This window comes from Syzygium oleosum, unplaced genomic scaffold (assembly GCF_021117445.2).
Source record: "Syzygium oleosum isolate NSW1041296 unplaced genomic scaffold, Sole_v2.1 Sole_v2.13, whole genome shotgun sequence".
Taxonomy (NCBI): domain Eukaryota; kingdom Viridiplantae; phylum Streptophyta; class Magnoliopsida; order Myrtales; family Myrtaceae; genus Syzygium; species Syzygium oleosum.
The window spans coordinates 5,070,332-5,093,959 of NW_026607497.1; the positions used below are offsets into that span (position 1 = coordinate 5,070,332).

The window sequence follows — 23,628 nt, forward strand, 5'->3', positions numbered from 1 at the left end:
GCAGGGGGCGACGACCTTCGCCCGCCCCCTTGGGTCCAACATTAATTTTCCCCCGCTAACTGTTCAAATTTGCCTAATTGGCCATGGCAAGCTCCAAATTTCCTCAACTTGGGAACTATGGTTTTATCGTCATGTGGAGTAGGAAACAAGTTGACACCCACAGGATAGAAATGAGTAATGTTTGATCTGATTTGGTTGTTTTAGGATTGCAAGGGAGTTGGATCATTCTAGGTCATGTGGAAGGCTGCAGTGAAGGTTGCTTCCTAGACAATGATGTCATTTCTGCTAATGAAATTTCTGAGCCCTGACCTTCTACCTATCGTTCATGAGAGAAGGCTTTCGTATTTTAATTTTTCTAAAACTTTGATTCGTTAGTAGAAGCCCGCTTGTAATTTCCTCCACCGTTCTTTTCGCCATCTTGTCACTCAAACGAATTTAAATACATTATAGAACTCGATACGATATATTATCACATGTCAATTTTATCGAATCTCTAATATTTGTTCTTGGTGTTAGATGATCTAACCAACTGTGGGAATTGTCTCATCGTTGACGTGCCTGAAACCTGTACAAAAAGACATCCTTTCCTGGAAGGCGAAGAGTAGTATATTCTCTAACTTATTGATCATCACAACTTCGTATATACTGATGACCAACTGCTCAAGCAGCTTCTCTGAAGGATGCAATTCGCAGCTTAGGCAGGACTCGAGTGACGCTCTTCTTCAAAGCATATGATCTTGTCAGCATATTTCAGTTAAAAAGCATAGCAGTTGGAATTAAAGTTAAAGTTAATCATGCCTCATCTGAAGTACATACCAAATTGCCTGTGAAGCTTCAAAGTTTCAGCTGGTTCTTCATCTGATTGCATTAAAGATTTGGGAAACTATGAAGAACATAATAGATTAACTAAAAACAGCAAACTTCTTAGTTCGAATCTGTTTTTAACTCGTTTATCACTTGTGCGTAAAGGCACGCATACGAACTTAAGTGCTCGCGCCAATACAGATGGTAAACAGACACGGACTAATTAAACTATAATCTGAAGAAACTTGCTGTACTGCTTAGACTTAACTAGCAAGAGATGCGTGGACTTGGAGAAATGTTTTTTTGCATGATGACACACCTCTTCCCGTGAATCTGATGAAAACAGCACACGAAAAGCGTGTTGAGCGGTGAGATCAATTCAGTAATTTGATCCTGGGGAATCCCATGTCTCAGGTATGACAGAATGTAGGAAACAGCAATCTTGATAGTTAGACTCGGCGCAGGGCATTGGCGAAGCCGAGACCAGATGATTTTGATCTGCATTAATCACTTCCTCTATCTTCTCTATAACTTCTGCGACAGATGGTCTCTTGTCAGGAGTGTCGGCCACGCACTTCAGAGAAATGTTCAGCAATGGAAAAGCCCATTGCTTCGCGGCTTGGCTGACCTCCTTATCAAAGACTTCCCCCGTCCATTCCTCTCTAACCATGAACTTGACCCACTTCAGAAGGTTTACTCCGTTTTTCTCGACCGTCTTGCCAGTTAGTAATTCAAGCATAATCACACCAAGGCTATAAACATCTGCCTGCTCTGAGAAGCATTTTTCCGGCGCCATGTAGCCATTAGACGCAAGGACACAAGCTCCCTTGGGGTTGATGAACTTCGAAACCCCGTATTCGCTTATGAGCGCCTCCATAGATTCGCCTAACAAAATGTTTGAGAGCTTGAGATTCCCATGAGGAATGATCTCCCTCCCCTTAGTCCTCTCATAAATGAAACCCAAGCCTCTCGCGATTCCACCTGCCATGTAGAGGCGTAGTTTCCATGGAAATTCCCTCTTACCCGCGATGTAATCTGCATGCAAAAGAATTGAATTATCAACAGATAAATGGGTTTTGAGTCCTTAGTTCATGTACAAATAACTAGTGATGTCAGGTCTAGGCATTGAGGTCACAAAATATGAACACTTGCCTTCACATAGATTGAGCAAGCTTCCGTTACTCTGGTACTTGTATATCAGAAGCTTGTCTTCGTTGGTTGAGTTGAAGCCAACTAAAGGAAGAATATTAGGATGTTTCATGTTCCCCACTTGCCTCATCGTGTTGCCAAACTCCTCGAATGACACCTGCAGCTTCTTCAATCTCTTGACCGCATAAGCGATGTTGTTCTTCAGCACAACCTTGTAGAGGCTGCTGCAGAACCTCTGGCTCTGGAGGTCCGCCACTGCCTCGAGGAGGTCGTCCAGCTTAAATGCTTCATGCTTCTCGACGAAGAAGACGAGCTCCGATTGTCCTTCCTTGGGCTTGATTTCTTCGATTGGCAGCTTCAGAGGGAGAACTTTGAGAGGGGAGGTGCTTAGTGCCTTCAAGATCGCCTTCTCTTCAGCTAATTTAGCCGCCTTCTTACCAACATACCATGTTAGTAGGAAGAAAAACCCGACACCGAATAGCAACGGCAAGCACCAGATCCACTGGGGGTACCATGGAGTATCATGACCACCGGGTTTTGGGCTCTCGGCATCGGATATTTTCCTCGATTCAAGGAAACGTGTAGCCACATAGAACTGTTTATGATGCGAGTCCAAACGTTTATTCTCTGTGGGGATGAACTTTGGCCTGTTTGGTGCAGTCACTGAAAAGTTATTGTTGGATATGTCAACTGTGCTAAGGAGTTTCAGCTTTCTGAGAGCAACTGGTACTCTTCCACTCAGAAGGTTGCTGCTCAGATTTAAAGTGATCAGACTAGTGCAGTTTTCGATCGAATCCGGAATATTACCATGTATGAGATTATTAGCTAAGCTTAGGTATCGCAAGTTTGGCAGTTCGCATAGAGTTTTTGCATCTATTGTCCCTTTGAGACTCAAATGTTCAAGCCTAATTTCGGTGATCCTGCCATCTTCTGAGTCGCGACTCACGCCTTTCCAATTGGCTGAGCAAGGATACGGCTGGGACACATCCCGGGCAAATCCGGTGGCATTTTCGGGATCGACTGTTCTAATAAAATCTAAGAAAGATTTGGTTTCCGATAACTCACCTTTCGTGATGGTTATGATCAACAGGAAAACAGCGACAATGCTTCTCAATTGCTTAGAAATGAACCGAGATGCAAACCCCCTGAGCTCTGCATTGCTGTGCAACTTAGTCTTTGGCTCGGTCATCAGAAGCACAGGGAATATGCAGCAAGGAATGGTGCTTGTTCTCGGCAACTTAGTGAGAGACACAGAAAGTTATAAGCATATCAGACAGGCATGGGAACTTCATAATGTCTGTCACTCAGATAAATACGCTCCCCTTTTCGCTATTTCCAAAGTTTTGTCCTGGTAATGTTCATCACTTTGAGAGGACCAATGCAATGAGAATGGAGGAATTTCGTTAACCCCTAAAATATGCCAGTTACGGCGGAGCCATTCCGATGAGATGCGGCAACCATGATTTGGACCTGTATGTGTTTGTATTCACTTTGATCTGTAAACCAGATTATTCTGGTGGTGATCTCCATGAGCCTAAACAATCATGTACTACTTGTCTTGTTAGGAAGTTACCAGTTTGATTGTTTATAGGTCAGATGATTCGAAAAGAATGCAGCAAACAACATATAAAACAAAACCAAACAAGTCAATGACAACTCCCAGGCCATTCATTTCTGCTAATTCACATGTTGCTCTCCTACCATTTTGTTTCTACTGGTCGTTGGCTTCTGTATTGCTAAGAGAAGTCCGACGATGAAACTGTCGAGAGTGCGGGATCGTAACCCACGAGGCGCGAGGACAGACAGTTCGATTGCAGAAAAAGTGTCATAGCGAATATAAGGTCTCTTTTGAATCTGAAAGCTGATGAGTACATGTAGGCGCGACCAGGTTCATTGCGCATTTAATCGTGATGACTGCATAGACACGGATAAGCATGAGAAGCATCTGTAGGTAACTTCCAACAGGAGGCCTCATGTTGAGGTTACAGTTAGAGTTCAGGAATGCTTGCTGACCTCTATACATCATGTTACATCCACCTTTGTTCCTGTTTGTGTTGTTACGTCATAGAACATAGTTATATCTTTTATTTTTATGATAAGGAGTGCCAAATTAGCTTGCAAACATGCTATTATGCACTTCTATTTGGAAAAATATTGAGGATTGTTCTAAGGTCCAAAATTAATGGAGACCTATTTGTACTCAAACATTAGTGATTTTACTTTCATGTACTTCTCTGTTTACACTATTCGAAATTTTTGAGTACCCAATTAATCTCTAAATGGTATGGCAGTTCTTTCATCCTAAATAGACATGCACGTCCGTACTCTTGGGAATACGCTTATCACTTGAGCAATTCGATCCATTTGCCTCTCTTCTTAAACTATGACATGAGGAAGGAAAGTGATATTTTGCAAAAATTAAAAAATGACGACTCAGTAAGTCAAATAATCACTTACAATACGAAAGAGAGGTAGCGTATGTCAATTTGTATCTGTATCGTATCGTCTTATATCCGAGTTTTCCCTCCACGATTCCTATCTCGCCTCTTGTCGTGTAAATGGATCGCGTCCAATAATATTGTCCGGATCCAACGGTCTAAAACCAAGCTGCCCGAATTTGTCAAAAATATTCGAAAAAACCAAAAAAGAAATCTGCCAAAAATTATTCTTCGTTAAATTAATTTATTTTTTTTCGGCTTGGCCATTTTTACAGTTTTCTCTTCTCTCTCTCTTTTCCTTCAGTTCTTCTTCGCTGGGCGATGCTTGGCCTCATCGTGCTCTGCTACGTCTTCTGCCCCCCGCATCATCGCCCGTCTCCCCTCTTCGCTCGATTCTAGGGTTTCCTGTCTCTGCCGCGATCGCCGTAGCCTCCCGGCAAGCCATGGCGACGCTGGAAGCGATCGCCGAGGCGATCAAGCTCATAGGCGCCAAGAAGGCGAGCCTCCGGAAGGCGTTCGACGATCTCCAAGCCCAATCCTCCCTCCTCTCCTCCTTCTCCCTCTCCTGGTCCGACGTCGAATCTCACTTCGCCGCCGTCGAGGCCTCCGTCGCTCAGAAGTTCGAGCTCCTCGAGTCGCTCGAGTCCGCTCACCAGCGGCAGCAGCAAGGAGGGCAGAAACGAGAGGAAGAAGCGGCGTCGAATGCTCGTCCCGACCCGCACGCCCCCGTCGTAACCGAATCGGCGGCGACGCGAGCTGAGCCGATTACCTCACCCGGCGACGCAGATGCTAACGAGCCTCCTCCGCCGCCGTCGTCGTCCGGTCCTCCGAGCCAATGCCCCGTCGAGCCGCGACCCGAGCTGAAGGTACTGTGCTCGAATATGGACAGTTTAGGGTTAAGGAATTACATAGCTAGACACCATGTGGAGCGTGACCAATTGCGTGCCGAGCTTTCCGGCGCGTTAGGTTTGGCTCCTGAGCCTGGGAAGTTGGTTCTAGGTGCGATGGAAGGGTTTTATGGTGATCGTGTTACGGAGCGGGACTTGATGGTTGTTAGGAGGAACTGTGTGTTTCTTTTGGAAGTGCTGATGAGAGCTCGCCCGAGTTTGAGCGACGAAGCGCGCGAGAGCTCGAAGAAGGTGGCGTTGGATTGGAAGGGGAAGGTGAACCCGGAGGGTCCCCGACATCCGATGCAAGTGTTGGGTTTGCTGGATTTGGTGGCAGCTTATGGATTGATGTCTGAATTCAGTGTGGATGAGCTCGTTGATTACTGTGTGGTTATTGCACATTTTGCTCAATCGAGAGAGTTGTGTCGGGCCTTGGGGATGGAAGATAAAGTTCCAGGTGAGCCGGTTCATGTTCTAGTTTTACTTGTGTACTGGACTTCTTGTTAGTTTGCTATGGTTATATAATATATCCGTTAACTAATTTTGGCGAGTGATGTCGTGTGCTTTTCACTTATATTCGTAACTTCATCTTCATTTGAGGCATGTGCGTGATGTTTTTGAATGTGATCTGGAAATTTATTTCTAATGTTGATACAACAATTGTAAGCATTGATTGCAACTTTAGAAAGTGGGCCGGTAATGTGAAGATTGGCCAGGTAGGGATATGTTCTTTTATTAATTATTTTATCATGTGAGCTGTACCGTATGTCCATAAGCGAATGCACCATTAAAGAGCTTGTGTTATCAATTATGTTTGAGAGAAATCACAAACAATGGTTAGGTGTCATGCCGAATGTTTAAGAAGAAGAGATAGAGTACATTTTCTTATGGAAATAGGAGTCTTGGTTGAATCGACGGTATTGTGGCACCTTCTTAGAAATTGAAGAGGACAGCTTTGTATATTATTACTAATGTGCTGCTTCAATTTTATGTCAAAATTATGCCACTGCACTGAATTTACAGTGCACGTGATTATTCAATTGTGCTAATGTGATCGAGGGTGCCGGAGGTGGAACTGTGATAGCCATGGTTTGCTTTAAACAGGAGGGGGATTCAAGTGTCGCTTTTGCTTGAAGTTTTTGAACCCATTCAAATCTGAGAAACACCAGTTAATAAGACAAAAATGTAGGAAGCAAAATGCGACCATATACAAGGGAGGAACTCGAGGAGGATTTGCAAGAAGAATGAATTCAATTAAATTAATTCATATGATGAAGCTCCATTCCATTTTGGTGGAAGGAGAAAATGCAACATATGCTGTTTTCTAAGAAGTTGTTTTAGAGCATCGGCAGAATGATTTGTTTCTTGACTCTGCAGACATTTATTTCATACAATATTATCCGAGTTAAAGCAATAGCTGATTTATTTTGCAGGGTTATAAGGAGTGATTTGATTTTTATAGCATGGATTGCACATAACATAAGAGAATTCAGAACATTGAATATTGAGAATTTTCCTTACTAAATTGCTTAACAAGTGCCTTGATGGAATTTTTTAACAAAATCCTAGTTTGTACAATTCGCACTCGCATACACAGATACATCCATGAGCATGGATTTATCTGTTTGTACATGCAGGTTCTTGTAACGGCTAACTCTTGTTTTGCGTCAAGGAATTTATGTCCTTGCCATAGTGGGCCTCTAGGTGGAGGCACCTTTCTTTGTTTTTGGGCTTTGTTTTCTTCTTGTCCATGCAAGATCTTCCTATAAGCAAGCTTCTCGAAATGAGCTATGTTTCTTTTGGTATCTAATAGACACTGATGCTTCTATTTTAATGAAATTATGTAGATCTCATTGAAAAACTTATAAGCAAGAGAAAATACACACAGGCGGTCAAATTTATTTTTGACTTTGGGCTGACTGAGAAGTTCCCACCTGTCCCCCTTTTGAAAAATTTTGTAAAGGAGTCTAAGAAGCTTGCTAGGAAAGTTTCCAAGGATGGAAACAACTCTCGCAAGTCACAGGTACATTTATTTTCTCATTACCGGAATCCCTTGGAGAGTAGCCACTGGCCCTCATATTTACCTAAATTATGCAGAACGCAGCCATGGCCCAAGAAATCATTGCATTGAAGTCTGTAGTTAAGGTCTTAGAAGAGCGCAAACTCGATTCCGAGTTTCGAGCAACCCTTGAAAGACGTATTCAGCTTCTAGAGAAGCTGAAGGCAGAGAAATTCCCTGCGGTGGCTACTGCTACTAAGCCTCAGCAGCAGCTGCAAAAGCAAATGGTAAAGCCACAATTTAGTGGGATAAAGCGACCAAGGCCTAGAGCATCTGTTGGTTCTATTGCAGCCTCATCGAAAATTGCTGGTCCCACCTCGGCTGCTGCCAACTTCCAGCAAGCTCATCCACAGACTGTTTCTGTAGCACCTGCTTCATACTTGAGCACGCCTGCTGGAATTTATGGCATGGCGGGAAATAACCCGGCAATTGCCCCTTATGCGGGGTCATCCAATGGGTTATACGGTTTGGCTGGTGCCTCTATGGGTTTCCCAGGGGATCCATGCCCTGCACGACCTTATTTGTATGCATCAGAATCACAGATGCCATCTATCCATTATGATAGGTCAGCTACTTATGGTGGACAGGGTGTCTCTTCTCAATACTTTCCATCCTACTATACTCGGTAGTTTTTAGGTCTCTGTCTCTGTCTCTCTTGGTCTGTCTGTCTCTCTCTCTCTGTGCACTGTATTTAGCAATTTCCAAAGGGGCAGTGCTGGTCATACAAAAGTATGCCTGACTCTTGTGATTGCTTTTGTTGTGCACAGGTAGATGTTATCTTCACACCAGGTCTGAATACTGTTATTATTTGATCTCTCGGAGAAGTTTTTAGCGACGATTGATTTAAATCAGCTTGTTCTTATCCTTTTTCAGCATCGAGAAAGTAATACAGAAGATGTATATAATTGTCTTTCTTTCTATTAGAATTGGGTTCTGCATTTCTTCCCTGGGTTGAACATGTATATAAATGTGTCCTTCTACTAACAGTATTACAACCTTCAAACACGCATCCTTTTTCTATTAATATCTTGAAATTGAATGATGTCTTTTCGTCCAATCATCACTTTTGGGCCATTGTGAGGAATACCCGCATCATGCCTCTGGTTAATGCAGATAAAAAATTTGCAAACCTTTAAAGGGGCTAGTGCATCAAACAGATGTATCCAGTCATCCTCACTGCATGAGATGCTCCTTGCAACTTTACTCAATCCTTTGAACAAGCTTTCTTTTTCGGTTTGTGTTTCTATTTTATGGGAATCTGTACCTGCACGATAAATTTATCATTCCTGATTTCAGCATAGAATAAATGAAACCTGGAGAGTGTTTTGCTCTATTTGCTTTCATTAGAAGTTCTGCCTGTGTTTTGATAGGATTGTCGCTAGTACAAATATTTGCTGTCTTTTAGTGGTTCCTTTCTGTATATGTGTTGTTTGTCAATTTTGTTGGTGGTTGCTTTTCTTCCTTTCCTCGGTAGTTTTTCCTCTATTCTCTTTTGGTTTTTCTTCCAGAGTGGATATGTACCAAAAAATAACGCCCCCCTTGCTTAAGATTCAACTGCAATATCTGCAGTCCACAGTCCAGATTCATGTGGAGAGCTTGAGATGTTTCCTCTGTAGCTATACTAAATGATCTCTTTCAGTACTGGGTGTACCGATGTTCTAGTACACAAGATTCATAGGTGGTGCTCCGGATATTAATGCATGCATAAGGCTCCGCATGTTTCATTTCCATCTCGGCCTCTGCCATGCTTCTGATATTAGACATGAATTCTTTTTATTTCAACTACGCACCGGAGTCTGGTATTTCTTAGGTTTCGAGAATTTTATCTCTCCTTTTTTTGTCCTTTATAGAACTGTTCGGTAGCCTTTCTTGCTCTCTATTATGGTGCAACCTTGCCAGTCGGAGGATAAGACGACGTCTTGGCCATGTTATCGTTTCTTCGCTGTTCTGTCTTCTGAGAAACACCATTTGCCATTCGACTACGACTAGCTTGAAAATGCGAAATGTGAATCGACACGAACATCGATCTGTACTTCCGTTTTCGACTGAAATGTGTGCGGAGGAATTATTACTGATAACTACAGATGATCGCGAAAGCTACTTCCAAATGGTCTTCACAGGGACTTTCTTTTTTCCTCCCTGATGAATCGAATCTGGGCAACTTATGAAAGTGATCATGGGTTGTTTGCTTCAACTTTACTTTGGGAAAAAAAAGAGAGAGGAGATTATTGTCTTTTCGACGCATTATCCACCAATTTTATTTATACGCCGGATTTACAGATTACGACATAATTGACGATGTTGGCGGCTGGTGCGATTCTTTTCGGTTTGCCATTCCCGCGATGGCATTGTAATGATGGGGACAGCGACTTATGGATCGCTCCAGCGACCAAAAAGAACCGACGAAAGGGAAACAGAACTCATCATTTTGACAAATGCGGGCCTGCGTGCGCCTCTTTTGTCCTCGGTATTTCGCGTAGTGCCAAATTTTCTCGTGAGCGAGCCATCAGATCCATGACTTTTGGGGGGGAGAGATCGAGAATGATTCTACGACCGATTTTGTTCACAATGGAGAGGATGATCGATCGATGCATACTTCCAAAATTCAAAAGATCTGTGAGTCGATGGCGCGAGATTTTTTTTAGATGTGGTGGGCAATTTGTAAGAGGTGCCGGTCATTTGTGGATGTGTTAGTAGTACTACGATGTTGATAACTTCTAAGATTCCATACGTAATGTGACATCGCTAGATTAATTTATGGTCCATTTTGGCCGATCCCATGTCTAGTTTCACGGTTGTCTTTTAGTGTACATACATGCACTTCTATACTGATAGTCCTCCTGCCTTGAGTATACTTAACCTTGAGATTCTAAGTAAGGCTTATCGTTAAGTAAAAAGGCACCTTCGTGAGTTATTGTAGTTTTCACATAAATATCCTAAGCACTTTCTTTTACTATTTGGTGTACAATTCGGTTTATTCCCGCCATTTCGCCATCCTAGAAACCTTGCCAGGAGCGGCTTTTTGTTCGAGTGCTCCAGTCCCTCGTCGGATCAGGATGTTACACAAAACAGTTTTTTTGGTAAGTACATATTACTTTTCTAGGGCGTGGTAGTAAAGTGAGGATCTCCATCTTCTCTAAAGAGAGTCCTTAAACTAGCGATATCATTTCATCATCTTGTTCATAACTTCTCAAACGCGCTATCAACTCATGAGTCTTCCGACCAAAACATGAAAAATTATAGAATCATCCCCCCAAGAAATTCTTAACCGGAAAAAAATGAGATTACTGTCGGGTCACTTATAATTTCGAATCTCGAACATCCCAGAGTAGTTTTATAAGCTATACGAATAAACAAATCGCGAGAACTCGCTACTTAATCCAGTGCAAATTTGCGCTTCCGGGGGGGGGGGGGAGAGGGGGGATTGGCGTTCCTCCGATTCACACGAACGGTCCAGACACGACCAAACCATCGGTGTCAATCATGACCGACGATGGAGGCCGGGGGAAGCAAGCAACCGTTGCCTTTCAAGTAATTGCTCAAACCAATCACGGAACAGAACCCCCCCAAAAAAATTATTCTTTTAAAATCATTAATTTTTCCCCCTTCGAAATTCGAAAAAAAAGAAAAACAAAGAAAACAAAATCGAGGAAAAATAAATAAGACTTAAACGGGCCCAACCACGATCCACTCGCGACAAATCCAAGCTCAACAAGTCAAGCCCCCTTCTCCCCCCCTCTCTCTCTCTCTCTCTTTCTCCCTCTATTCCTCCGTGTGGGAAACTTGAAGATAGGCTGCAGGAGACTCCCCCCACCAGTCATGGCGACGACGATCCCCCTTTGACCGAAATACCCCTCCCCCCCCCCCCCCGAACGAAGAAGAAGAAGAAGAAGGAGGAGAAGCTTCTTCTCTAAGCTTCGACTCTCCCCTTCCTCCTCCTCCTCCGCTCTCGGCTAGAAATCCCGACCGATGGAGTCCCCTCCTCCTCCTCCTCCTCCTCCCGACGACTCCGAGGCGCACGAGTTCCGGTTCCGCAGCGCCGATCCGAACCCGCGCGGCCCCTTCTCGGACGCCGCCTCCGATGCCGGGGCCCTGGGCGGCGGCGGCGGCGGCGGGGGCGGGGCCAGGTACAAGCTGCTGTCCCCGGCGAAGCTGCCGATCTCGAGGTCCGCCTGCATCACGATCCCGCCGGGGCTCAGCCCGACCTCCTTCCTCGAGTCTCCGGTCCTCCTCTCCAACGTCAAGGTCCATTTCTCCGCATCGCCTTTTTCTTCTCCGCTCCTCCTGTTTTTTTTTCTTGGATCGGATTCGAGCGGTGCGGTGCTTTGCGCTTCGTTGCTCGACGGTTGATTTGGGAGGGGGGGAATTTGGTACTTTGATGCGTAGAATTAGACGATAGCTGTCAGTTCACCGATGATTAAACTCGAGTCGGGATTTCCCCTCAAGCTCTGCGACTTCTCGGAAACTACAGGTGGTCGAATTTCTACTGATTTATGACTTGCTGGGAAGTAAGAGCGACGGCCAGTTTTTCAGATTCGGTTTTGTTGCCATCAGTTACGAAATATCCGGTCGAAAGTGATGCGTGTGCGTTTCTTTGGTTTTATCTTGGAAGACATGTTGCATCACAACTGCGTCGCTTGGGAAAGTTTGGGGGACATACGGGGTTGCTTTGTTGCTCAATGACGTTATGATGCTCTTGTAGAAAATATCAGTGCGCTCTTTCACTGTTTCGGTTTGTTAGTCTTACAAGTGGTTATTTGTCTCCGGGATCAGCTGTAAATATCTAAAGGTGCGATTTTTATATTTGGTTGGGACGGGACATCATATTCTGATGCCGGCTCTTAGTGTGCTTTGTGGTGACTCCTTTATGCTGCTAAGTGTCATAATATGGAGGAATTGAGCTTTTGGAATCTGGCTTTTCATCAAACTGAAAATTTTTCCTGTTTTATAATATGGCAGTGTGGTTTTTTCGCATAGTGGATCTTCCCTTTTCATGGGGTGATTGGACCTTTTCCTGTGTCCTTGTTTGACAATGTTAATTTGTCGACTGGAACCTTATTCATTAACTGGTGTAGAACAGAGAATAAATGCATCCTCAAGAGTGAATCAGCCTGTTTTTTTTGGGTAGAGTGGGAAGGAAACCAGAAAGAAAGTGCCTCTAGCGGTGGCGCCAAACTTTGTGGACATTTATTAAACATCCATTCTGAAATGGAATCTGAGCATGATTAAGTCAGCTTGTGTGGCTGGAGAAGGAAGAACTATGTGGTTTTCCTGGTAGAGAGTTATTAGGAATTTAATTGGGAATTTGCTGCGAGAATGGTATGTGTATTCTGAACTTGGTTGACTTAGGAAGTTGAATACTATTGGTGATTAACAGTTTCTACTCTGTATTTGTCATGTGGTCTTATATATACCGACATGTAGTGTTTTTGTTCTTGTTATGTTTGTGTATGGCGATGTTAGATTGTAGGCTTGCAGCAATAGTCAAGCTGCAATTCCTGTTTCTATGAGATGCCCTTCCAATCATAGCAATGCTAATTTCTAAAGTTTCTCAATGTGAACTCGTTGTTTTTTTACAGGAGTACAAGTACAAACTTATCTAATATGCAGCCTCTTACTCTGTCGTATTTTCTCATCCTTTGTTTGCAGGTGGAGCCCTCACCAACTACTGGTTCCCTGATTAAGCCTCACATGATGCGTGGGTTGATTGGTACCAATTCGGATATAAGACTTTCCAATTCTGGCTTTCCTGATAGCTTTGATGAAGGCAGATCTGGCATTTTTGAATTCAAACCTCTATCTACACCAAACTTGGTAAGACCAAGTTACCGACATTTTCTAGTAGATCAAATTTTGTGAAAGCGAATTCTTCTACATTTTTATCTCATTGATCATGATTTTTGGCTGACGACCAAGATGTGTACACAGAGGAAGCCTCAAAATTAAATTTCATTTTCTGATTTTTGAATTCCTTTACTTTCTTTCCATTGTGTGGTGTCATAGACTTCTATATCAATTTATGATGTTTCGTGTTCTTATGAAAATACTTAAGGAAGTATAATAGCTTGATGAAAAATCAGTTCATGATGTTTTATTTTCAATTTGATTGATCATGTATATAAGAAATTGCCTTAGTGCTTGTGATTTTGAGATAATTGGCTGATGGTGGTTGCTTCTCAAGGTCCTCGCAGAGCCAAAGCACCAAGGAAGTGAACAGGCTGCGAAAGTTTTGGGGCAACGCCAGTCTCAACCTTTTGCGTCACTGTCTTCAGTTCAGAGTGATTTGGCTGTCTCGTCAAAGGAATTGTGTCTATCAGTACCTGCTCAAGCAGTTAGCTTAGGGGTTAGTCCACTTGCTGAAGCTGATCCTGATGGATTATTAGGTAGGAGAGAGCAGCCCAATAATGTGATGCAGGTGACACAACTGGATAATAAAGGGAATGGCCCTTCAGTCATGACTGAGAAACTCTCTGATGATGGATATAACTGGAGGAAATATGGACAGAAGCATGTTAAGGGTTGTGAATTCCCTCGCAGCTATTACAAGTGTACCTATCCTAATTGTGAGGTGAAAAAGCTTTTTGAACGTGCTCCTGATGGTCATATTACAGAGATCATCTATAAAGGAACTCATGATCACCCTAAACCACAACCAAGCCGGCGCTTTACTGCAGGAGCGACCATACCAAATCAAGATGAGAGATCTGATAGGTTTTCATTTCTACCTGCAGGTGGGATCTATTCTATTGATTTTAGTTTATGCCGATGTATTAGGAAATTGATATCATTGAACCTATCCATACAGTGGAGAGCTCATCAACCTTATGTGGCGAGACATCTTATAATGTTGACCCTGATGGTACTCCTGAACTATCTCCTGTTGCTGAGAATGAGGAAACTGTTGAGGGAGCAGCTTCACTTTCGAATAGGATCCCAATTGAAGTTGATGATGGTGATGATGATGATCCATTCTTAAAGAGAAGGTATGGGGGTTTAACTATAAGAGAAACTGGTTGCATTGATCTTTTTTCCATGAAATCTTTGTTTTAAGCGAAACCATTATTACTATGGATATAGGAGGCTGGATATTGGCGGGGATGATGTCACTCCGGTGGTTAAGCCAATCAGAGAACCACGAGTTGTCGTTCAAACTCTTAGTGAGGTTGATATACTGGACGATGGCTATCGCTGGCGCAAATACGGGCAGAAAGTAGTCAGAGGCAATCCCAATCCAAGGTACTCTTTTGCTGCGATGGTTGACTTGCAATGTCTTAGACTGTTCTGCCTTTGACCTCTGTTATTTACACTGTGTTAACTTATGTTGCGGAGTGTCTTACTTTCTCTTTGTGCTGTGGAACGGAACTCATTGACTATTGATGCTTCTTTGCTAAGTTTTATACCTGGCACAGAAATACTCATGCACGGGAGTAGACATTTGAGTACATCTGAAAGGCTTGCATATATGTTTCACTATTCACATAGTGAATAACATGCATTGATTCTAGTGATGCAGCTACTGTTTGTGTTCTACAATGCACACTTGCTGCGCACAATTCATCCAACAAAGGAACTTCTGACACATGTTTCCTGCCAGCATTAGCTAAAGCGTCAGTTGTGCTGTGCTGTGGAAATTTGTACAATACGGATAGGGGAATGGATAGACTTTTCTCTCAAGAATGCACTTACTAGACCAGGATATAGTGATTGTTTTCACCGTGCTATGTTGTTATGCCAACTGGACAATCATGGGCATTTTTCGGAGAGGCTGTGTAATTTATGGATTTAATGGGATGGAGGAACTGACTTGCTGATTGGATGAGCAAATGTTTTGCAAAAACTACGGTCACATGGTTAAATGTCTCAAAAAATGCGTATGAAGTTTTTGTGTGTGGTTGATAATCATTTGGCAAGAAACGGTAGTGCAAATGCTTAGTTAATAAGTTTGCAAAACCTTTATTTGCAAATTTTCAGTTAGGATTACTCCTAAAGTTTCAAATATATATGAAGAGTCATTCATTGTAAGCTTGCTGGTTGAGAAACCTTCCAACTTAAATCAATGTAGCACATATGTAAGGACTAACTTCCTCATACTTTCTCTCTTAGCAATTCCCCAAAAGGAAAAAAAAATTGTTATAAATAAGGTAAGCTGCTTGAGTGGTAGACTTGTGTAATTACGGTCATCTATTGCATTTGCATCCCATTCCTAGTGTTTAGTTGCCAGAAAATTATGGAGCTTGGCTTCACAGATTTCAGTTACCTTGGATTGACAGTTTAGTTTCACAATTTGGTCGCAGACCTGTTTTCATAAGCTTCAAAAACCTATTTTCAGTGTTCCCTTGAGCTTATTGAGACAGGAAAAGAAACATCAATATCCCAGTGTACTTACACTGAATTTTATTATGCTAAACTGCAAGAGGTCAAGAGGTTTATCTTTGTGTGAGTAAGTAGTAATTACTTAAACGCTATTAATTAGGTGATGCAAGTTGCTACCGCCAAACGATCTACCTGTTCCTTGCCATAAGATGAGTGATTGACTGGGATGCAACCGGCTACCCTACTCACTAACATTGAAAGATATTGTCGACTGCAGTCATCGTAATTTTATTTTGAGAGAGGATATGATAAGGAGAGCTGCATTAGAATTTGATGGCTTTAAATTGCCTTCTATCCATGAAAGTCATGCTGGTTTTGTGCAGGAGTTACTACAAGTGCACGAATGCTGGATGCCCTGTGAGGAAGCATGTGGAGAGGGCTTCTCATGATCCAAAAGCCGTCATTACTACTTATGAGGGAAAACACAATCACGATGTTCCCACTGCGAAATCTAGCAGCCATGACACTGCAGCTCCCTGTGCTCTAAGTGGACCGCCAAGAACAAGATCAGAAGCCGAAACTGTGAGCCTTGATCTTGGCGTGGGAAGAAGCTCGGCATTAGAAATGGCATCAGCCGAGAAGCAGCAGATCCTACGTTCAGAACCTGTCCAAAGTCGAATCCACTACACCGGTTCCAATTTGGATGCAGTTCAAGCTACTCCAATTACAGCGTATCATGGTTTTTTAAACGGGGGCATTAATCAGTTTGGATATAGAGAAAATTTGACTGAGGGGCATAGCAAGTCCTCAGAATTTCTGCAGAACATGGGAAGAATACTGACTGGTCCATGACTGTGAGCGAGCCTGTTTATTTCCGTTACTAGCAGTTTAAGATGCTCAGAGTTCTCTTCTTTGTGGCAGCCAAGATAAAAGTACAGGTACAGAGTCGAAACTAATCAAGCGGGTAATGTTGATTATGGCTGCCAAATTATGAGTTAGCATCCATTTGACTTCTTCAAGCTACAATGTTTTCTGTAAAAATATGTGCATTACAGGTTTACTACTTTGACTTCAATTGTACAGTAGGTCAAGGGTCTCAACAGGAATATCCATGTGGAGTTGATTGGCTCTATTACCAAAAGTATGCACTGGTTTGTAAGTTGCCTTTACTTTCGAGGTTTTTGTTATTGATGTCTTGTTTGAGACTGAAATGTGCACCGGAGGCGATATTAACATAGTTGCAAATCCTTCATGGAAGAAATCACTCTAATTAGTTGTATACTGGCCAATATATGCATTGCCTTGCTTAAGCTTTTGTTATGGAGTTTCCGGGAAAGTGGCTCTCTATATTTCTTACAAAACACTTTCGATCCACTTCTTCATCGCAGAACGCGGTCCGGCATATGCCCTTCCCTGTTGAGACGTCTGTCTGTCTGTTTGTTCTTCTTCTGGTGAAAGTAAAAAGAGCAGTCGTTACCCCCAAAGTAAGAGCAGGGTAATCCGCTTTTTGTTTATACACAGTAAGCACTCGAGTATGACCCATTGTCCTTTCATTCCCCAGGAATCTAATGTGGAAGTTTCACCGTGAATGCCATAGTGGATCTCTTAATAAACTTTTCTGTCACTAAAAATATATTAATACTTAGGGATATATGACTTGGGGGTGAAAAATGTTAAATATTGTCCTTGAAGGAAAAGAGAGAATTGAGAAAAGTGACGCCAATTCTTATGAAATTATCATTACATTCATTGCGAGTATGTCATACATTCTCCATTGAATGGATGATAATTTGATTGCACAACCATCTGTAATTATACATTTCAACCCTTCAAACGTCAACGTGTAAAAAATTCTTTACACTGATTATGTGGACCTAACAAAAATCCTTTCCTATATGTCCTGCAAATAGCTAAAATTCCCATGCTATTTCATTTTTATAGAAGTAAAACATAGATAAGTTCAGTTTTGATTACAACGAGCCCATCTTTCAATATGCTACCTACATTATCTTTCTCATCTTTTCGAGAACAAAGATAATATTTGTGTTCTTCCACCTGTTGGCTATCTATAATATTTGTATTCTTCCACGTGTTGGCTATCTAACAGCGACTGCAAATAAAATCTTATATAAGCAGTGAACTTCAGGCACTGAGGAAAAGAGTTAAAAAGGAAGTAATAGTTAGCAAACTAAATGAAGGACAGCCACTCACTAAATGAGAAAAAAGACGAGTTATAACATAATTATAAAAAAATCTGACCAAAAAAAAAACATAATTATGAAAACATTAACAATTAACTTCGGCCCGAAAGAAAAAAGTTTTTCAGTAAGCTGTTAAAATTGATATAAATTACTATAATAATATGGTGCAGAATTCGTCAAACTTCTTATTTATCAATGATGACAATTTTACTCAACATCTCTCATTTTTCAATTCATTCTTTTTCAAAGATTAAAAAAAAAACTATGTAACGTCTCTTCTGACGGTACAAACACTTATTCTCAGTGAACAGACCGAAGAAAAAGAAAAACTTCCTCAACGTTCAGTATGGTACTCCTATGTATTCTCTGCTGCTGCTTCAACCCAAGAACGGGGCTAATCTTTTCATCGCTTCCTATGTACTCCACGAGCCGGTAAACTCCGAGGCTATGTACAAGAATTGTGCATGTGCGTCTAAAATCAGTATCCTATGACTTGTCCTGTCCGGATACAGGATGAATCCTAAATCAGTGTTGAGATGCTATTTGCAATATGAGCGGCAAATGGGCTCTCCGGGAGATGAAGTCCTTGACTGCAAATGAATCAACAACATGAAAAGAAGACTATGAACCAGAAAAAAGAATAAAACGATGATGATTCGATCATAATGGTGACTGCATGTAGTGATCTACAGTGACGGGGATTTAGATGCATATTGAGCAGTGTTGCGATGAAACTGGGAATGTGGATTCGAAGTGTACCTGTCCTGATCATAATTGGTTTCGGAAGGCCTACTTTTATCACCTACTATGGAGCCATTATTCAGAACATCCATCAAATAATGGAGACACTCTGTCGATGAAAAGTCCAACCGATCTACAAGAACACGAGCCATGAGTAGAAGAGAAACATATTAACACAGAAAAAGAATTTAGTCAAATTGTCACCTTCTGAGATTTTTAACCTATCCATCGAGTCAATGATGTAAGCCTGATTCCCTGGAGGCTTTCTTGTTAACTGCAACTTCGCGAGACGCATCCTTTCAAATTCAAGAACCTGGTCACTGTCTTCCATAATCTGGTTCTGGACGAATTTGGAGCCTCTACATCCTCTTGGCACTATGGGACAGGGATAAATAATTAGATTACAAATACTGAAAGACTCTATAAGCGCATTGCGGAGGTCCAGAAGGAGGACAAACAATTACTACTGCTTACTTGAGTGAAGCCTGGAATCCATGGCAGAGTAATGTGACATGTGATGGAATGGAGACTCATAACCTTCATGGTATTTCCTGCACGAACGCAAAAAGAACAAGCTCGGTGAGTATGCACATATTAAAAGTACTACAACATGAATATTCGCTTTTATCAACGAAAGTTTATCAATCGAATGGCCAAAATAAGGTCATTGAAATGTGAAGTGGGCTCAAATCGATACATGAGCTTCCTTGTATTTGAAACACACAAAACTCGTGTTTGTTTACCTGTCAATGAGCTTTGACTTTTCTTTGTATGGTTTCACAAGAACACGAGCCCCACAAACAAAATGAGGATTTCCTTTTGCCAAAATCATCTGCACGGTATCTGAATTGACAAATGTTACGAATCCAAACATTCGCTTGTGCTGGCAAGGAATCCTCACGTCTTCAACTGGCCCAAAAGTGCTACCCAAGAAAGCATGGGAGGAAAAGAAAATCATGAAAATTGCAAAGACATTATGCTTAAAAAGAGATTCAAGTCTTGTAGAAAATCGAATTACTTGAAGTAGTCGGAAACGTCTTCTTCAGTAAACGTGCTCTCAGCAGGAAATGTTAGATATATCTGCCGTGATTTACTGTGGACTAGACCGGGGTCGCTTTTCTCATTCCGACATTCCATAAACTTGGCTGCATCTTCAGCTAAAATTACAGCATGCTGCCCATGAGGTCTGTAACTCAATCACAAAGTGCATCAGAGAGACATACTCCATAAAACAAAAACTAACCAACTAGCGAGCCCGTTACAGGTAAGAAATTAGGCAACGCATGCAGAGTAAACAGAACAAAGAAATGCACCTGTCAATCAGGCAAATACTGCCCAGTCTGGAAAGAAGTCTTGTCAAACTATGACCAGCTTTACCGTGTCTCTGGCTCTCAGTAAGATAGCCTTCTGCCTGAAGAACCTTACCGTACTTCTCGTAGTATATCATAGGCAAAGAAGCAATCGAAAGAGGATTCCCTCTCCTCGATTTCAGTATCTCGATAATTTCCAACTCTAATTTCTCAAGTGACCCTGATGAGAAAACTTGGTCATCATCGTTTGCCCTCGAAGCGAAGAAGCCGTCCAGAAAAACTTGCTCATGTAGATACCTACAGTTGTTCCCGTGCTTGCAATAGCCCTTGTTGAAGTAGTGGCAGGTCTTAACCGGGAATTCAAGCATGCTCATATGATGATGATGGCTTGGTCTTGTGCTGAAATTGCCTAATGCAGTATCTGGAATGTAGCACTCATTCGAGAACTCCGTGAGCCCTAGGTTGAGTTGCTCCATTTGATCGTCCAAACCCAGAAAGCGAGCCTCGTTCGGGACTTCAGAGATCGAATCTGGATACCCAAATGACATATAATCCGGTTGATGCTTGGTTACCAACTGTCGACCCCAATAAGGAGCTGGAACCCTGAAGGGTGATGGTACTTGTTGAAAAGCTATGGGATTTAGAGGCGAGAAATGCATCGGATGTTCGGATGGCGCTTGGTTCATGGATGGTGATATGGGTGGAGATGATGATGTAAGCGCCAACTGTTGGAGTTCGGTTTTAGCTTTGTGTATGACATCCTGAATTAACTTGTCAGGGCCCAAAGCTAACCTGATCATCTCTTTGTCACACTGGTCTTGTATAAGGAGATAACCTATGATCTTCCTCACATTCTCCGGCTCTAGCTTCTGGACCCTATCGAAAACAATCCTAGTAGACTCCTGGAAATCCATCTTGCATCTACGCCTTACATCTATTTACTGCCAAACAGAGAAAACAAATACGTATCATGACATATCATGTAGTTTAAAACTACAGAAAAGTAAAAGCTAAATGTACATAAAGATTACTCACATAAAATGCAGTGCATAAAACTAGACTATTACATGGTATAGTAGCATATAGTACTTAACCAAAAAAACTAATAGGTTAAGGAAAAAAGCGATATTAGTATACCAAAAGTCAGAATTTAAGCAACCTCAAGAAAAAGATGGTTGCAGATCTAGCCAATCATGGACCAAGTTTATTGGCGGATTTGGATAGAAGTGAAAAGGGTATTTTACACTCTAGCTGAAAGAATCCCATAAAGATAAGAATATAAGACTCATCAGACCAGAAAAGCTTAAAAAGTACATCTTATTGAAGCTAAGCTCAGTGCCAATGTAGTAGACACATTGTTTTGTTTCCCAGCCAAAAAATGGAAAAACTAATAAAACATTGAAGTCTGAGTGCAACCCTAGAAAGGACATAATAGATTGCCAGAGCACCATCAGACCCCAAAATGGGGTTCTTTCCAAATCTGGGAAACAACTGATACAAAGAACTGTCCAGAATGTCAAGTCACATATATAGAAAGAACAGCTATTTCTCCAAAACATTCATTAAACAGTCATATAGTATCTTCTTTTCCCAAATGTTACACACAGTGCCTCTGACTACAAGCAGCATGCCGAGAAAGGCAGAAATAAAGAGAAGAATAGACACACAGAGAAAGAAAAGGGACAGAGGAGAGGAATAGGCACTTCACAGCCACCCTCAAGTTTGTAAATCAATATTTTCTGTTCCCTTAAAAAACCCAAATACAATCACTCACAAAGCTAAATGGACTAATAAAAATGAACTTTCAAAGAAACCCAGAGGAGGTATGGAGTTATAAAGAAAATCCCAAATATACGGGCCTTCATGAATTTTATTCGTTACAAAAAGAGAAGCATGTTTAGCCATCTCAAGAAGCAAACACAAGAAGCCATTGCAGAGAAACAAACATTCAGCAAAAATAAGTTGCGAGCTGTGAGTGAATGAGTAGCAGAAAGAGAATACAGATCCATAAAACGTACCATATCATTTCTTTGCAGTATCAGGAGACAGAGGAAGAGAAGAAGCATCTCCAAGAACTCCATGTTTCACTCTCTCCGTCTCTGTTTCTCTCTCATAGCTTTATCTGGGAAAAAGACATCATCTTAATCCAACCTGACACAGGGATTAAAGAACACATTCTGACACTGTCTTCAGTGACGGGGAAAAAAGAAATAAAGAAACCTTTTTGGTCGTATTAATACAGGAAACAACTCTGCAGTATTGGCCTTTGATGGATGGAAGCAATAAATATCAGCATGACTTACTAGCAACTTGACACTCTCTGAGATTATATATATATATAACCAGCTTCCAGGCAACCTTCAAAAAAGAGAAAAGAAAGAATTACAGCTAAATCACAGGAAACAAACTAAGCTACTTTTCAGCAACATTTTTCGTGCTCGAATCAAACAACCTCAACTGAATGTTTTACTCGTATACCTTTTCAAGTCTTGGAATTCAAGAAATGATTTAGTATGAGATTATTAAAAAAATTTAAAATTTCGAAATACTAATGTGCTAGAACTGGAGTTTGAAGGACACATGTTGGCCAAATGCATCTTTTGAGTGGCACATGTAGATCAAATTTTCTTGCTTCTTGAACATGGACCGTTGGATCTTTCTTAGAGATTCACTGGGTGGGCACACGAAACACATATCTCAAGGCCTTATATGACCTTATCGAGAACATGCTCCTCGGGAGCATGCAAACAAAAAGAAAAATTATTCATTTAATGTATACTTCAGATAACAAAAGCGTTGTACGCATTACAATTTACAATTTGCAACTTTCTCTTACTGATATTCAAGAGAATTCAAAAAAGAAAAGATATGTCACTTTGAAGTTGAAATCATTTTGCTGCATTTGATGATGTTACTTTGACCACCCTACTTGCTGTCTTGGATAAGAGGTCCCCCATTGCCAAATTGGCATAGCTCCAATTTTTTTTCCCTTGTCTTGTGCAGGTGGGTCCTCTCAATAATAAATTTTGAAGAACTACTACAATAAAGATTTACATGGAAAATTGAAAACTAATAACAAATGAAATAAACAACAGCGAAGTACAGCAAGTGAGAGAGTCAGCTATTTTGATGACTGAATTGGTCAGAAACCTCAACAAACCCATCTTTTTCGCTGATTTTCACCGCTAAAAGTCAGCTCAGGACACTTATGAAGAAGATGACCGGTTCATTCGCCGGAAAAGGCGGTTTTTTCCTCCTCGGCGGTCAACAAGTAAGGAAAGACCTCTTTATTGAGTGATTTGATGACATTTAAGTTGATTTCTTAATAACATTTTTTGATTTGAATGAGAGAGAGAGAGAAGCGGTCTTTCTGTTTTAAGCTATCATAACACCTTTGCAATGAATTAAAAAGCAAGAAAAGACCGAAAAGAAGAAGAAGAAGAATGAAGAAGAAGAGAGAGGGAGAGCAAGAAGTTATTATCTATCTTGATTGATTCTTAGCCATTTTCTTTATCAGTGACTCTTGACCATCACACAGTATTATTATTTTCTTTGGTCATAACCATTACACAGTATTAACAAGGAATGAAATGTGAGGTATGTGCGACGAGATGAACCTCGTAGTGTCTATACAATCAAATAAAACCCGGGCATTTAAGCTCCTACTTGGTAATAGATCAAGATATGAGTGATCTAATAATGAATGAAGATCTTGCCACTGGGGGT

At 41.5% G+C, this 23,628-nt stretch overlaps 4 protein-coding genes across 5 annotated transcripts; 2 read left to right on the forward strand and 2 right to left on the reverse strand.

The window, feature by feature from the left end:
- Positions 1-1,038: 1,038 nt before the first annotated feature.
- LOC115675134 (probable inactive receptor kinase At5g53320) lies at positions 1,039-3,142 on the reverse strand. Its single transcript, XM_030597745.2, has 2 exons — positions 1,957-3,142; positions 1,039-1,839 (listed from the first exon to the last, which is right to left on the reverse strand). The coding sequence occupies exons 1-2, from the start codon at positions 3,140-3,142 to the stop codon at positions 1,184-1,186; spliced, it is 1,842 nt and encodes a 613-aa protein (XP_030453605.1). The 3' UTR covers positions 1,039-1,183.
- Positions 3,143-4,671: 1,529 nt separating this feature from the next.
- LOC115675028 (FRIGIDA-like protein 1) lies at positions 4,672-8,257 on the forward strand. The gene is made up of 3 exons (XM_030597620.2): positions 4,672-5,735; positions 7,126-7,301; positions 7,376-8,257. Exons 1-3 carry the CDS (start codon positions 4,835-4,837, stop codon positions 7,964-7,966), a joined length of 1,668 nt encoding a protein of 555 aa, XP_030453480.1. The 5' UTR covers positions 4,672-4,834; the 3' UTR covers positions 7,967-8,257.
- Positions 8,258-11,045: 2,788 nt separating this feature from the next.
- Positions 11,046-16,819, forward strand: LOC115675017 (probable WRKY transcription factor 20). Its single transcript, XM_030597601.2, has 6 exons — positions 11,046-11,582; positions 12,987-13,151; positions 13,519-14,068; positions 14,143-14,320; positions 14,415-14,573; positions 16,034-16,819. The coding sequence occupies exons 1-6, from the start codon at positions 11,307-11,309 to the stop codon at positions 16,500-16,502; spliced, it is 1,797 nt and encodes a 598-aa protein (XP_030453461.1). The 5' UTR covers positions 11,046-11,306; the 3' UTR covers positions 16,503-16,819.
- A 1,194-nt stretch (positions 16,820-18,013) lies between these two features.
- LOC115675109 (zinc finger CCCH domain-containing protein 18-like) lies at positions 18,014-22,194 on the reverse strand. 2 transcript variants are annotated; one of them, XM_056316891.1, is made up of 9 exons: positions 22,123-22,149; positions 21,921-22,024; positions 19,906-20,843; positions 19,611-19,778; positions 19,336-19,515; positions 19,067-19,143; positions 18,797-18,967; positions 18,611-18,725; positions 18,014-18,441 (listed from the first exon to the last, which is right to left on the reverse strand). In XM_056316891.1, the coding sequence occupies exons 3-9, from the start codon at positions 20,814-20,816 to the stop codon at positions 18,372-18,374; spliced, it is 1,692 nt and encodes a 563-aa protein (XP_056172866.1). In that variant the 5' UTR covers positions 20,817-20,843; positions 21,921-22,024; positions 22,123-22,149; the 3' UTR covers positions 18,014-18,371. The 2 variants fall into 2 exon arrangements, with proteins under 2 accessions (XP_056172866.1, XP_030453585.1); XM_030597725.2 differs by having other exon boundaries at positions 21,921-22,194.
- Between the last annotated feature and the right edge of the window lie 1,434 nt (positions 22,195-23,628).

Excerpts from the sequence above, each read along its gene's own strand:
- LOC115675134 (XM_030597745.2), bottom strand. The coding sequence starts at position 3,142 with ATGACCGAGCCAAAGACTAAGTTGCACAGCAATGCAGAGCTCAGGGGG. Across the intron at positions 1,840-1,956 it reads CTTGCTCAATCTATGTGAAG|ATTACATCGCGGGTAAGAGG; the intron begins GCAAGTGTTCAT and ends TTTTGCATGCAG.
- LOC115675028 (XM_030597620.2), top strand. The coding sequence starts at position 4,835 with ATGGCGACGCTGGAAGCGATCGCCGAGGCGATCAAGCTCATAGGCGCC. Across the intron at positions 5,736-7,125 it reads GATGGAAGATAAAGTTCCAG|ATCTCATTGAAAAACTTATA; the intron begins GTGAGCCGGTTC and ends GAAATTATGTAG. Across the intron at positions 7,302-7,375 it reads ACAACTCTCGCAAGTCACAG|AACGCAGCCATGGCCCAAGA; the intron begins GTACATTTATTT and ends TAAATTATGCAG.
- LOC115675017 (XM_030597601.2), top strand. The coding sequence starts at position 11,307 with ATGGAGTCCCCTCCTCCTCCTCCTCCTCCTCCCGACGACTCCGAGGCG. Across the intron at positions 11,583-12,986 it reads TCCTCCTCTCCAACGTCAAG|GTGGAGCCCTCACCAACTAC; the intron begins GTCCATTTCTCC and ends CTTTGTTTGCAG. Across the intron at positions 14,069-14,142 it reads GTTTTCATTTCTACCTGCAG|TGGAGAGCTCATCAACCTTA; the intron begins GTGGGATCTATT and ends CTATCCATACAG.
- LOC115675109 (XM_030597725.2), bottom strand. The coding sequence starts at position 20,816 with ATGGATTTCCAGGAGTCTACTAGGATTGTTTTCGATAGGGTCCAGAAG. Across the intron at positions 19,779-19,905 it reads AGTATTTGCCTGATTGACAG|ACCTCATGGGCAGCATGCTG; the intron begins GTGCATTTCTTT and ends ATTGAGTTACAG. Across the intron at positions 18,726-18,796 it reads TAGGTTAAAAATCTCAGAAG|ATCGGTTGGACTTTTCATCG; the intron begins GTGACAATTTGA and ends GTGTTCTTGTAG.